Source organism: Pygocentrus nattereri, chromosome 25 (genome assembly GCF_015220715.1).
Source record: "Pygocentrus nattereri isolate fPygNat1 chromosome 25, fPygNat1.pri, whole genome shotgun sequence".
Classification (NCBI taxonomy): Eukaryota; Metazoa; Chordata; class Actinopteri; order Characiformes; family Serrasalmidae; genus Pygocentrus; species Pygocentrus nattereri.
This window is the reverse complement of record NC_051235.1, coordinates 12,419,061-12,432,555: the sequence shown is the minus strand read 5'-3', so window position 1 is coordinate 12,432,555 and position 13,495 is coordinate 12,419,061. Positions and strand designations below refer to the sequence as shown.

Genomic DNA, 13,495 nt, shown 5'->3' with positions numbered 1-13,495 from the left:
TGTTCGCCTCGGGGGCTCTGGAGCGAACAACAGGCAGCGTGGGGTCGAGAAACAGCAGGCTGAATGTTAAGTCCGTACAAGTTTGAAATGCATGTTATGCCTAATTATACAGTATATTAAAATAATACATAATTTTGCAGAGAAAATAACATGCATAAACAGTTAATGGCAAATTTCCTTGTCCTTGTCCTAAAGTCTGTAGTTTACACCAGTGGATGTTAGCTTTTAAGTGTCTTAGCCATGAGGCTTAGTTAACACATGCAATGGTAATTACAGGCAAAATAAACTGGATTAGCTTTTGTTTGTTTATTGGACCAAATTAGGAGCTGTAGTTCCAATGGACATACTTTTTTTTTTTTTTTTTCATTTTCATTTTATTGATATTACAATGTCAGATTTTATTTAACAACCCTATTTCTCTGCAGTGAATTCTACCCTGACAGAAGCTCTTCAGCTAGGGTGCTACTGCCTTTTCTTTACATTCTACATTCACAGCTGCTTAACCTACCTCATGTTGGGGGTACATGCATGCGCACACTGAGTTCTGGCAAAAACGCTGGCTGCTAAATGCAGTAGAAGTCTTTCCCAATGACTTTTTGGAATAGCATAGTGTGGTTGCCCAGGTTGGAATCAAACTACGGTTGGCCACATGGAGGGCAGTGGTGGTATCCACAGCGCTATTCTGTCTGCTTTATCAACATAACTTTCTGCTGTTCTGTAATTAATTAATGTATTATTTTTCTCTCAATCAGGCATTCCCTGATAGCTGACCAAAACTACCAAGACACTGATGATGAAGATGACTTGCCACAGAAAAACTTGCTAGATGTAATCCGGGAGAACCATCCTAGCTGTACATCTGGCAAGCCGCCACTTGCCCGCTCACTTCTTATAAAGGAGGAACTCCTGAGCCAGAAGCATCGCTTCAGTGGACAGCCTTCACCCCTTTCATTGGCCAGCTTGGAGACTGTCAGTTTGCTTAACCACAGTCAGACACATCCTCTGCTTTTCCAGGATGGATCCTGGGGAAAACCTAAATTAGATGATTTATTTAAGCTCAAACAGGCCAGCAACAACCTCAGTGATCTAAAGGACCTGCCACTTTTCTTGGAGAGCCATGGCACAGTCACCAAGAGTACCAGTGCCTCTCATGGCAAATCTCTAGATCCCATCTCTATGAAGAAGGAAGCAGGAAACTCTCCTCCTGTGGACCTGAAGATCCCACAAGTGAGGGGCATGGATCTCTCCTGGGACTGCCATGGCAACACCTCTGATCTCTATAGTTATAGCTCCATGACAGTGAGCAGTGTCCACTCAGAGAATTGTCTAAGCAAGAAGCTTAGGGCAATCCTACCCAAACAGAGTCGTAGGGCAGGCTTGGGAGGCCTTCTTGATGGAAATGCAGTTGGTGAGTATTGGGGCACAGAGGCTGACCAGTCTACATCTGGTCCTCATTATTCAACCTCAGATCCAGAAGCAGATCCAACAGGCTCAAAACAGCCACGCAAAAAGAGAGGCCGCTACCGTCAATATAACAGTGAGATCCTAGAAGAAGCTATTGCTGTGGTGATGAGTGGGAAAATGAGTGTTTCAAAGGCACAGAACATCTATGGTATTCCCCATAGTACCCTTGAGTACAAGGTGAAAGAAAGGATGGGCACGCTGAAGAACCCACCAAAGAAGAAGCTTAAACTGATGATGAGGATGGAGGGACAAGATTCTAGAATCTCTGCAGAAACTGAAGCCACATCAAAACCAACCAGTACTCCCAGCACAGTGGAAGAGGATCCATTGCAGGGAGTGGGAGATTTAAAAGATGAGTAACATTTAAGTTACATTGGAAAGAAACTAACAAAACTCATGGACTAATGGAAAAAAGGACAGGGCTTTAATTGTGCCAATTTACTTTGCAGTATCTGGGTGAGCACAACTGCAGGGATCCAATAACTGGGGATAAAAAAATATTTTTTTTTAGATAACAAATGCTTATGAAAGCCATAAGTGAATCAAAACCAGAGGTTTTATTAAAAAACTAAAGCAGGCTGATTAACTTGCCCCCCCTGGCCTGGTTCTTTTGAACTTTACATGCCATTGTTAGGCAGAATCCTGTTATGATGAATAAAAAATGGGGAGCAATTGGTGAGCAGAAGGCTTAATATAAGCCCTTCAGAAATGAACTTTTTCCCTCTTGTTCCCACAACTCACACTACTGAGTTTGTTTGCTAAAGTATACTTTAAAACTATTCACAAATTAATTCCAGAAGAATTTTGCCGAGCTAATTAAATATACATATATATATTTACCGTCATTAGTTTTAACCCTTTATACTCTGCAACATAAAAACAATTTAAAGTTAGCCATTTTTTGTTTTTTAGAAAATGTTGCTTAAGTAAAGTAATTCAGGGATGCATGATTGTGATGAAAACAAACTATTACTTTATGAAACTTACATTTTCTTTTACTTTTGCGCTTTCTTTTGCACTATATTTTCAGTCTGGTAATTTCCAGACCACAATTTTTGCGATTAGACCTGATTACCTCGACGTTGTTTGCATTACGCACTTAATAGTCTTTGTAGTTCTCTTTGTGAAACTAAAAATAGTCTCCTGTGAGAATCCTCATTGTTTTGTTTTTTTTCTTTTCTTTTCATTTTATGCACCCTTTTTGAAGATCTTTTCTGATTTTAACCACTCTAAACAGGAATACTTTTTGTATGTAAATTATACAGGAGTTGGGTGCATTTTTCTTTTTCCCTTTTTTCATTGCTGCTTTAAAATCTTTTATTGACATTTGTATTTATAAAAGGGTGGGGAGGGTAGAACATAGGAAGGGGAAGTTTAATTTTAAATTATTCTGTTGGGTCAGTCCTGATAGAAAACCAATCCTTGTCTCTAAATAATTTGTTTTCTCATTTAAAACTCAGGGCAACTGAGACAAATATAGCATTCATATATTTAGAAGAAAGGAAAAAGCAGACCATCCCGGTAAAACATTTTAAGCATTCTGTCAGGTCAGAACTTTATGCAGGGTGTAGATGAGGTCTAGCTGAGCCATTAAAGATACAGAACATCAGTGGTATAAGAAAATATGCGTTAATATGTGTAATTTGTTCGGCAGGAAACGTCTGAGAATAGCACTTTGTAATAAAAGGAACATGTTTGGAGGTATGAGCTTATAGTAGCTGTTGTAGTAGCAGGTAGAACTGAGGCGTGAGGTTAGAAGAAGGAAAGGGAAAGATTAGTGTCTTACTAACACTAATACTACAGCTCTGATCCAAACATATTCTTTTCTTTCAATTACCTCTTCAAAATACCCTGGTTGACAGCTTGAATTCTGTAGTTTTTCTAATATTTGTCACTGTCTGTTGTCTTCTTACTCTTTTCTCTTGACTGATAGCTCTAAACTGTGCTCATACATCTATAGAACAGAAAAGTACTTTCATTTGACTTTCTGTATTCATTTGTCATCAAAAATCTGCATTCTGTGTAGTAATGGAGTTCCTTGCTCCATCACTGCCTAGTGCTCACCCAGTCCTTTTTTTAGAACTGTGCATTAGATTCACATCTACTTTATGGTTTCAAAACGGATGGAAAAATCACTACTTTTAAGAGTTTTTATTTGCCTTTTTTAATTCATTTCATGCAGGATCTAAATGGCATGCACCCATTAAATATGGGGTTTTGTGGTATTTCAAAGGTGGTCAGTGCCATTTTAATTAGTGCTTAACAATGCAGTCTACTTTTACCAGTTAGGCTGAAGCCCTGTAGTGGAACTTAAAGTAAGGACCATTAGAAACAAGCTTTTGCCATTGACAAGTATGCCTTCAAAATGTAACCCTGAAAAAAATGGAGATACTATTTTAACTTTTCACTTACAAAGAACTTAGAACTTAATATGACCAGGGATACTAAAACTTTTGCATATAAATGTAGTCCATAAAAGTGCACTAACACTTTGTTAATGCTAAGCATCTGAAGTGTCTAATTGGGATTTACTTGTGTTTCTTCTTGAGTACACAAGTCCTCAAACTCAAGCTAAACTGATTTACTGACGTTTTTATCCAACTAAACTACTAATTAGGAACTAATATGGGCATACTAATAAAATGCATTGCTCATACTGGATATTATTTAAGCTGTATATGTAAATACAGTTGTAGAATATGTTAATATCTTATTCTTAATTATATCTTAATTGGCACTTAGGAAATATAGCACTGATGTGCTTTACTGAAAATTCTGTTTGAGCACTTGAATCTTTTTTCCCTGGTCATGTATAATGTTTATGGATTAATAGTCTTTATTATTAATGCATAAAAATATTTAGTCTTTTTATTTATAGGACTTTTTATTGTGTATTGGTACAACATGGAACCATGATGTATTAACTGAGAATTATTGTCATTCACCACACAAAGTATTCTATAATGTCAGTTTATTTGCATTTTTAATGCAGTTAAAAATAAATAAAAACATATTATTCTGCAAATCATATTGCAGGAAAAAATGTAAAAGGGAAGCCAAAAAGGCCTACAGCAGTCGTAAAGGATTAGCAGTTCTCTGTCACAGTAACACAAACAATTAAATTTAATCAAATTTCAATTGGGCTTGTAACACAAGATGATAAGAAAATACTTTGCAAACTTGCAACTTATTTAAACTTGAGATTCCCCAATGTATGTGAGAGACTCAAACATGTGGAGGAAAATGGCCTGATAATCCAAATTTGTGCTTCTGTGATGAGCACAGTTTGCTGCAAATCTAATATTGCACAGACAATTCATCTAGAATAAAGATGTGCATTCGGTTTATTCAATTTATTTTGTATTTATTTATATTTGCCATTAATTAAAGTGTTTAATTAAAGGCTTGTTTGTTTTATCATCAACATTACTGAGCACTTTGTGATGAACAAATAAATACATCATGGTTCTGTGAGTGAGTACTGTTATAAGCATGGTACAAAGATGGGTTAAAAACAAATCTGATGTGCAGCCTTCAAATCTGCATGTGGTGCATGCCATTTTTAATTTTTTTTGTTGATGTTTAGGTTTTGCCATTGGGCTAGCAGATCCCCTATGTCCAAAAAAGAAATTCACATCTTGAATGTAGTTGAGTGGACCAATTGATTTTCACATGTCTCTAAAATGTTTTTTAAAGGAAGGCAGCAATTTGGTTAAAATAGGTTTCTTTTTTCCCCCCATTTAGATGGTTGTTCTTGTGCACCATACACTCGTAGCCTTCAATACTTTGTACTGTATCTCAGGATTGAATTGAAGGGGCAGCAATATTTGTCAGTCAGAGGATGACACAGGATTAACTGCTGTGTTAGAAAAGTGTAGGTATACACATATAGACACATGGCTTTCTTGTCCAACTGCTATACCTCAATCTTGGAAAGCATATTCCTACATGTGCCTCATATTTAGCACTTTCAGGAATGCCATAAAAATGGATGGGTAGTCAAAAAACTGGATAATGTGCGTCTGTCTCTCTTTGTCTCTCTCTCGCTCTCTCATATTAGAGAAGACAGTGGGAGAAAATGTTTCATCCAACTGACTGACTTATACTTGCAACCTTTTTATTCAGGTGCTTGAGGGAAAAAAAATTCTTAAATACCTAGTCTGATTGAAATGATGAACTCTATACTGTATGGCATGCTGTTGATAAAGAATCACATATAGGTAAGAGGTTAAGGGCCAGCAGTTTTTTGTCTTTTTTTCCCTATTGAACACATCCAATTACTGATACTTTCCTAGCCTGGTAGCCTGAGATACAGGACAGTTATTTACTGTTATTTGCTTGTTTTTAAACTACAGTTCAAAATATGACTTTATATTGACAGAAATAGTGGTGGATGAGCATGTGTGGGAGTGTGTGGTCGTGCGTGTGTGTATGTAGATATGTATGCATTAGAAAGATTATGGTTATTGTCTTCAGGTAAAACCATTTCTTACAGCAAATTACTTTTTGCTGTATATCATACTGGACAAAAAACAGCTATAACCTCAGTTTTTACATCACGTACCATTTATTTTCATGACAAACCTCTCAGATTGATCTTTTTCTAGGTAAAATGAATTTGCTCTGCACTGTATATCCAGTTAACAGCATTACCTCAGGTCAGACCTCTCCAGAGCAGCTGATTGTACGGTAACTTTACCAATCAGAACATTTACTGTACTTTCATTTGTGTTTCTGGGAACTTGGCTACTACTTTATGGAAGTGGTTTTTAAATTCATTTAGACAACATTCTATTTAGGAAGTCATAGGCTTTCAATTACCTACTTGACTCTTTGAATGCAACTGTACTGTATTGACATTATCATACAGACTTAGAAGGAACAGTGCACATTTGCATAGCTAAGGGTTAACTGCACCTATAGGCGCACACACAGGCATGAACACTACCTGGGGCAAGTTATAAGAATAAAATTATTAGTTGACGCAGGTGTATATATCACAGGAAAGCATTTTTAAAACCCCTACACTTAGATTTGCTTTATTCGTGTTTGGGATGAATATACATTCATGACTCTGCAGCTTGTCATTGCATATTTCCCTTGAGTTTGTTTAGTTTTTTTTTTGTTTTTTTTTTAATGGCAAATTTGAAAAGGGTAGGCACACCTTTAATCTGCTATCATATTTTATCATAGCTGCTTAGACATATTTTATTTTGGTTATGTAAAACCAAGTCAGTAGTAATGATTTTTCCTCCAGTTTATTTTAGCTATAAGCAAAGATGCCACTATACACAGTGCTTTTGGATAGCTATGCACTTGAAAGAATGTTGCAGTGGTTAAAAGGTATTTTTTCACAAGAGGTCTGTGAGTCAGATTAGGCTAGCTTTTAATAAATAAAAATGTTTTAATTCACAATTTCTCTAATATGCATCTGTAACGCACAATGCCATCTTGAATTATTGACACCCTCAATTTAATTTGGGTGTCTCAGTCTATTGGAGAGTTCTTTCATAATAATATTTTTAATTCTGCATTTAATAATAGACTCTGTAGTGTCATTGAGAGTGGCCTTCATGCCGTTTTTAAACACTCATGCATAATGGACCTAAATTAGCTCTGCGATTTGTAGCATTAAAAGTTAAAACCAGAAATTAGGGGATTCAGCGATACACAGTGTTTGACACAACTTATGAATTAACAACAACCTAAAATAATATGTCAAGGCCATTTGCAGTGTATATGTTGATTTACTGTTCTGATGTGAAGTGTGATTGCAAAATGTAGATGACTTTACCAGAACAATCATTTGCCATTTACATAAGATGTTTAGAATATGTTTGAGCATAGCAGAAGAAAAACAGTCATATTTTATTTATATTGCACTATTTACAGACATTTTCACAAAGCAACTTTACCCAAATTTAAAGAACAGGCTGTGGGTGACAGTGACAGGAAAAACTCCTTAATAGCATGAGCACGAAACTATAAGAGGAATCAAGGCTTAAAAGGGGAGCTCATTCTTTTCTGACTGAGTGGAACTAACATGCAAAAAATATAAGTTTAAAAGTGAGGTTAACAGAGGTACATGGACCAGCCAGATGAAAAATGCATGAGAAGCCAATGACTAATGTTAAAAACTCATTTAGTTTAAAATCCTAAAACTGTCAGAAAAACACTTGGTGAACTATTGAGTTAGATATATAAGGAAAGTTAGACATTAGTAGTAGGAGATGTACACTGGTGTAAAACATGACTGCAATGTCCAGAAACTTGTTATAAATTAATTCAAGGATTTAAAGTCATGAGGTTAATTATAAATAATGATCGGAATCCAAAGGGATGATAAACAGTTAATTTTTTGTTTAATGAGTATCCAAGTCAGGTTTTTATACCATAGCAGAAGGTTGAATGGCACATGGAAATGTCTCTGAAGTGGTCAAGCATGTCCTGAGGGTAGGTGGAACCAGAGCAGTAACACCATGCCATGTTTCTGTACTGGTATCATAACAAATAACCAAGGCACCATAAAGCTCAAAAAATACATTAATAATAAAAATATGTTAATTAATACAACCGCAACATGTGACCAAACTGTGCATAGGACCCACCTACTGTACACCACAGGCCTCAAAAAGGAAAGTTTAATGATAATTGTGGTAATAAATAAAGTTATTTTCCACCTAAATATTCTACAGGTAGATGGTCAAAATACAGACTGAATGAGTCCAGATTACACCTGAATAACCCAGAGTGTCAATGATATGTCAGCACATAGGACACAACTTTTACATTACCTGAACAGTGAAGGCCATAGAATTCACAATGCTGAAGTACACAGCACATGTACGTTTGTGTTCACCACTAAGAGCCTGATGACAGAAGATAGAAAAGAGCATTTGTACATTGTTATGTAGAAGAAGAACAGGATGTGGTTGAATAGTATAACCAAGATCTAAAGAGGAGAAAATGTCTGAATAAATTGTCAAGGGTTTGTTTGTGTGTCAGGTTACAAGCACTAACCTTGAAGTTAGTGCATCATTCACCTAGATAAAGGTGTGCCTTCCTTTACAATAATGTATTTCACTCCAGCAAATAAGATCAACGTATTTGATGTTTTCTTTCCAACCACTTTGCGGTCAAATTTAGGATAGTTGCACTTTGCCTTGAAGGTTCTTATTAGTGTTTCTATAGCGATAACTTTTTAGTAAATTTGTAAATGGAAATGACCTCTGTTCCTGATTATTTTGACTGTCTTTCTTTTTGTTTACCTATCAGAACAAAATAGTTATTTTGAATAAGCTCAAGGGAATGATCAGTGACACTGAAAAATCTGGATTTCTTTAAGGTACTTCACTTAGACAAGTATTGACTCAACCATCCTTTCTTGACGTCCTTCCATATTTCTGCTTTAATTGTACAGCATGAAGGCAGTACCATCAAAGCAGACGGCTGTATATTTCACTGGTGACTGTTTCAGCCTTGCAGTCCAGTGGGCTGTAAGAATGTCATTATTTTTGCTACCTCAGCCTGCTAGTGGTTTTGCTCGGCAAGAGGTTAAGGTCAAGGAAAATTGACAATGAATCTAGAGTTTAATCAATCAGGGTGCAAGCTTTGTGAAACTAGTCACTCAGCGTACCGACTGAACACTGTAGCATTTTGCATACAGAGAAGAGACTGGCCCATCATTAGAATTATCTTTCTGATGGTTTTCTTCTGTCTGTTGTTAGTTGAGTAGCAAAAACATTTTCAACTGTAAGGCAAGTTCATGTACAGTACAGCTGGCACATGTGTTTTTGTGTGATTACCTTTGTGATTGATAGGAGTAGCTTTTTGCTTTTGTTTTTCTCTTGACTGAGTTCCGACAGATTAGTGTTCATTTCTATCAAACTGAAAACTCATTGTCACAGTGATCCGTAGACTTGTAGTTTATGTAAAGACCATGGGTCATGCTATATTATGCTGGCATTGTACCTTTGTGATTCAGCCTTAAGATAACTTTCTAGACATTTATAGCATATTAAGTTGAGCTCCAGTCTTAGTTTGTTGATTTGATTCTTTTCCTAAACTGGAGTCTACATTTTGTATTTTGTACAGTGCTATGTTCAAAGCTTTCTGGAGCAAAAGAATACTTTCTTTGGATGTATGCACATTTGCTGCTCAAAACAAATGTTAGGATGTATCTTAATATTTCAAAGACTTGTTAAATTCTCCTGAGGTCACAAAAGAATTTTAAAGGTGTGGTATGTAATGTAGTGATCTGCTGTGTATGCAAGAAACTTAGTGAGCTTTTGAGAGAAATGGGGTCTTGTAAAATGTTACCTCTTTTTTGTGTTTGTTTCAGTTGTATCTGTAAAGGCGGCGTCATGGCTTTTCCTTTATATTTGATTATGCTATTTGAAAATTCCACGTTGTCCATGTGTTCCAGCATTCTGACTTTCTGACTTAGTGTTAGCACCCCCCACCCCCCAAAAAAAGGATTTTTTTTATTAACAGTGTGTGTTATCAACCTAGATGGTTATATTTGTCTGGGAAAAATCCTATAAAACCGATAATTGAACAACCCCTACTTGTACATCTGAGCTTTGTTGTTACTGGCCAAAGACACTAGCTGTCCCCCAACAGCCAGACAACTGAACTTAGTAAGATTTCCTCACTCCATGGCTGTTTGTTGACGAACTGCAAAAGATAGAGCCAAAAACCTTTATTTCAGTGCTTTATATACAGCAAGGATTGTAAAATAAAGTTCTGGCCAACTGGGGAAAAGGGGGCCCTCTGAACTGAAATCCAGTCTTTGGTCCACTGTAGTCCATAACTTATTTTGCAGTTTGTTTTCTCCATGTTTGTGTGATATTGTGTTGCGTTCTAATGAAAAAAAATGACAACATAGAATACCTCAAATAATAAATCCTTGTAATTCTTGACAGCCTCCACTTGTAAGTAGAACACTACAATCTCCTCATTGCCTTTCTCAAGCCCCCTGTATGTCTGCCCCCCCACCACTTTGAATGATTTCATTTCCCGTGTAGCACATGGTGGAGGTCTCAGCATGTTTATTTTTTATTTTTTTAAAGAATATTTTACATTCATATATATTCATACTCAGTGCTAGATTACTAAAAATACAAAGACACTTGATATCAGATGGCTAGTGGAAATCTATACTCATCGGGTGGGCACTTGGGTCTCTTGTAACATCTTACTTGTGAATTATACTGCAATGGGAAAATATTTTATTTGCATCATGATGTAAATCAGTAATTGTCTCCTTTAAGTAAACAGACATTTATTTATAGGAGTGTTTAAAAGACCATGGTATGAGCTGTAGTTTGGCTGTGTGTGTGTGTGTGTGCGTGTGTGCGTGTGTATGTGCGTTATTTCCTTTATCATGTTAATTTTCACCAAAACTGAATGTAAGAGTAAAACCTTAAAATACAAACTGACCTCTGAGATAAGTGTACATTTTAAAAGAAAGTAATAGCTTAAGGTATTCATAAATATATGTATACATGCCCATCGCAATGCATTGTGTATAATGTTCTGTATGGTCATATACTTGTCTTAAGGAAAGGGATGCATCTCTTCCTCATTTGATTCAGGGAACAAATGTGCAGTATATCAAGTTAAAACTCTTCAAGCATAACCATTTTCTAGTTTATGTACATTACTCTGGGTTTTGGTTTTAGAATGTCAGTGTTAATGTGAATTTAAAGAAAATATTTCTTATCCAGGAATACTGCCAGTAAGTGAGCAAACAGTGGAGTGTTTTACACAATGCTGTACTAACAAATGATCTATCGAGAGGAATGACAAACTCTTTGGTTGTATATAGTAGTCTCTTACTTGCTCCTGCCTGTTTTACTCTTTTGATCAGATGTATATACTTTTCATGAAGCCTCCCAAACAGTTTAGCTCAGAATAAAATATGCGCTTACAACATCAGTCACTGATGGTTCATTTTTTCCTGTTTAGTAGCCATGGATTCCTCTTTTGCTTTAATATTACTGCTATTATTTCTGCATGCTTGTAGTAACTTGAGGTTTTATAAATATGATGGCTACAGTTGTTTTAAAGGTTTCAGTGGCCATTAGACAATTGTTGTTAAAATCATGCTTACGTTACCGTAAGTGAGGAAAGGTGTGATCTGCTGCTGATGCTTTCTCAAAACAGTTTGTTAAAGCTGTTCTTATTTGTCTTGTGCACAGTAAAATAAGTGTGGATGTGGTTGTGTGAGTCTGTAATTTATTTTATTTATTTTTTTTAACTAACATTTATTTATTTTATTTTATTTTTTACCTTTATCAGCTTTCTGCAGAGATAAACAGCTTCAAGACTGTAATTTTCCCACCCAAAAAGAAGGCCCTTTTTAATTGTTTTTAATCTTTTTTTTTTAATTTAGTCTATCAATTTATTCTAGTTTAGGAACAACAACCAACCCCTCAGGGACGAATGATTCATTGATAAAATTTTTCAGGTATTTTATTGAGATTACAGCCTGACAGTGAGTTTTACTGAAGTCACTCATTTTTACGAAATTTAGTAAAATAAAATTTTACGTCTTTCAGACACATAATTTGTCCGGTTTATTGCTGTTTGTTACTCTTTGAATTCTGAATGTCAGAATATACTGACATTCAGTATATTTACAGAATGTCAGTTGAAAAATTTAGTTCAGGTATAAAATGTCGCTCGGACTGTGCATTCAGCTGCATTAGCACTCCTCTGTACACACTGTGCCTCATATGCCTTGTAACAATACATCATTATATCGCTTTCTAACGGTGATGTTTCTGCTCCTTCTCAGCACTCTTACACAAACAGTTTAAATATTGTCAGCACTGTTCTGAGCATTTGCTGTCAAACCATTATAATTTGTAGTTTAAAGTGGTTTTGCCCTAATGAACTATCAGTTCTGGAATTCAGAATGCTTGTCTCTGTGACTCTCATTTTCTAATGTAGAGATGCCCAACTCAAGTCATGGAATACAGCACAGTTTGGTTAAATTTATGTTCTCACACACTAGATTCAGGTTTATTACCAGGCGTTAGAACATGTGTTAACGCAGGGAAATGACCAAACTCTGTGGAAGTCTGGCATCCCCGTTCTGATATGTTTGCTAGGTTTTGGTGGAATTCTGTCAGTTTGGTGACATTAAACAGCAGTGACATGATGTCCACCTTGGTTGTTTAAAAAAGTAAATATATAAGCACTCGAGATTTGCATTGATTTGCAACTCTTCATACATTCCTAGTGTCACTATTTTCATGCATGAGACTTAGACAGAAAATACAGGCATGACAGATTTTTTTTATGTGCACAAATGAAATACTTGTTGACTTTTAATAAGGGAGGCGTAACCTGCTAGGTCTTATAATGTGCAGGCACACCAGAGTAGGGTTAGGTGTTGCATTTTAGGGTTGCATTGTTTTCAGTATACCTCAAAACCCACATGAAATAATTTTTTAGAGAGAGGTTCAGACCTTACAACACTGGTTACTCTATCAATACAGTCCTCAGAAGACAGGCACGCTATAACCAGAATAGACCTCATTTCAATATGTACTGTTTACAGTTTGAGAAAAAAAATTTCTTTGTTTTATTGTACTGTAGTTTTATTTATGTATATGAATCTGTTCTTTTTTTGTAACATGTGATTTTAACTTTAATTCTAGGCTGTGGTTGATGTCTGTGGTTTTGGGCACTTGCAAGGATCACATTAGAAATGCTGATTTGGTTGCACATTGCATTTTTTTCCCCCTTTGTTTGAATGAAAATTTGTTTTACAGCTGGGCAAATGAATAATAAGCCATTTACCAATTTGTAATAGCCCCTGCCATGCACACACTAAAACTGAATCATTCCATCAGAGCTGGTTAAATATGCTTTTGTGCATGTATGAGTTTTGTTTTATTCAATTAGGAATAAATTTTCGCAAAGCATTTCAATTGTAACTTTGTGCAAGTGAGTATTCACTGGATGCTAGAACTTTCTTTTGAAAACCACTATTCTTCTAATAAATTTTGTTGTGAAAATA

At 35.9% G+C, this 13,495-nt stretch overlaps 1 protein-coding gene across 3 annotated transcripts in view; it reads left to right on the top strand.

The window, feature by feature from the left end:
- The window catches only part of lcor (ligand dependent nuclear receptor corepressor), a 107,554-nt gene extending 94,059 nt beyond the window's left edge, over positions 1-13,495 (top strand). For all 3 annotated transcript variants that reach the window (XM_037534450.1, XM_037534449.1, XM_017709548.2), the window contains one exon: positions 753-13,495. In XM_037534450.1, coding sequence (XP_037390347.1) covers positions 753-1,824 — 1,072 coding nt within the window. In that variant the 3' untranslated portion in view covers positions 1,825-13,495. The remainder of the gene's footprint in view (positions 1-752) is intronic.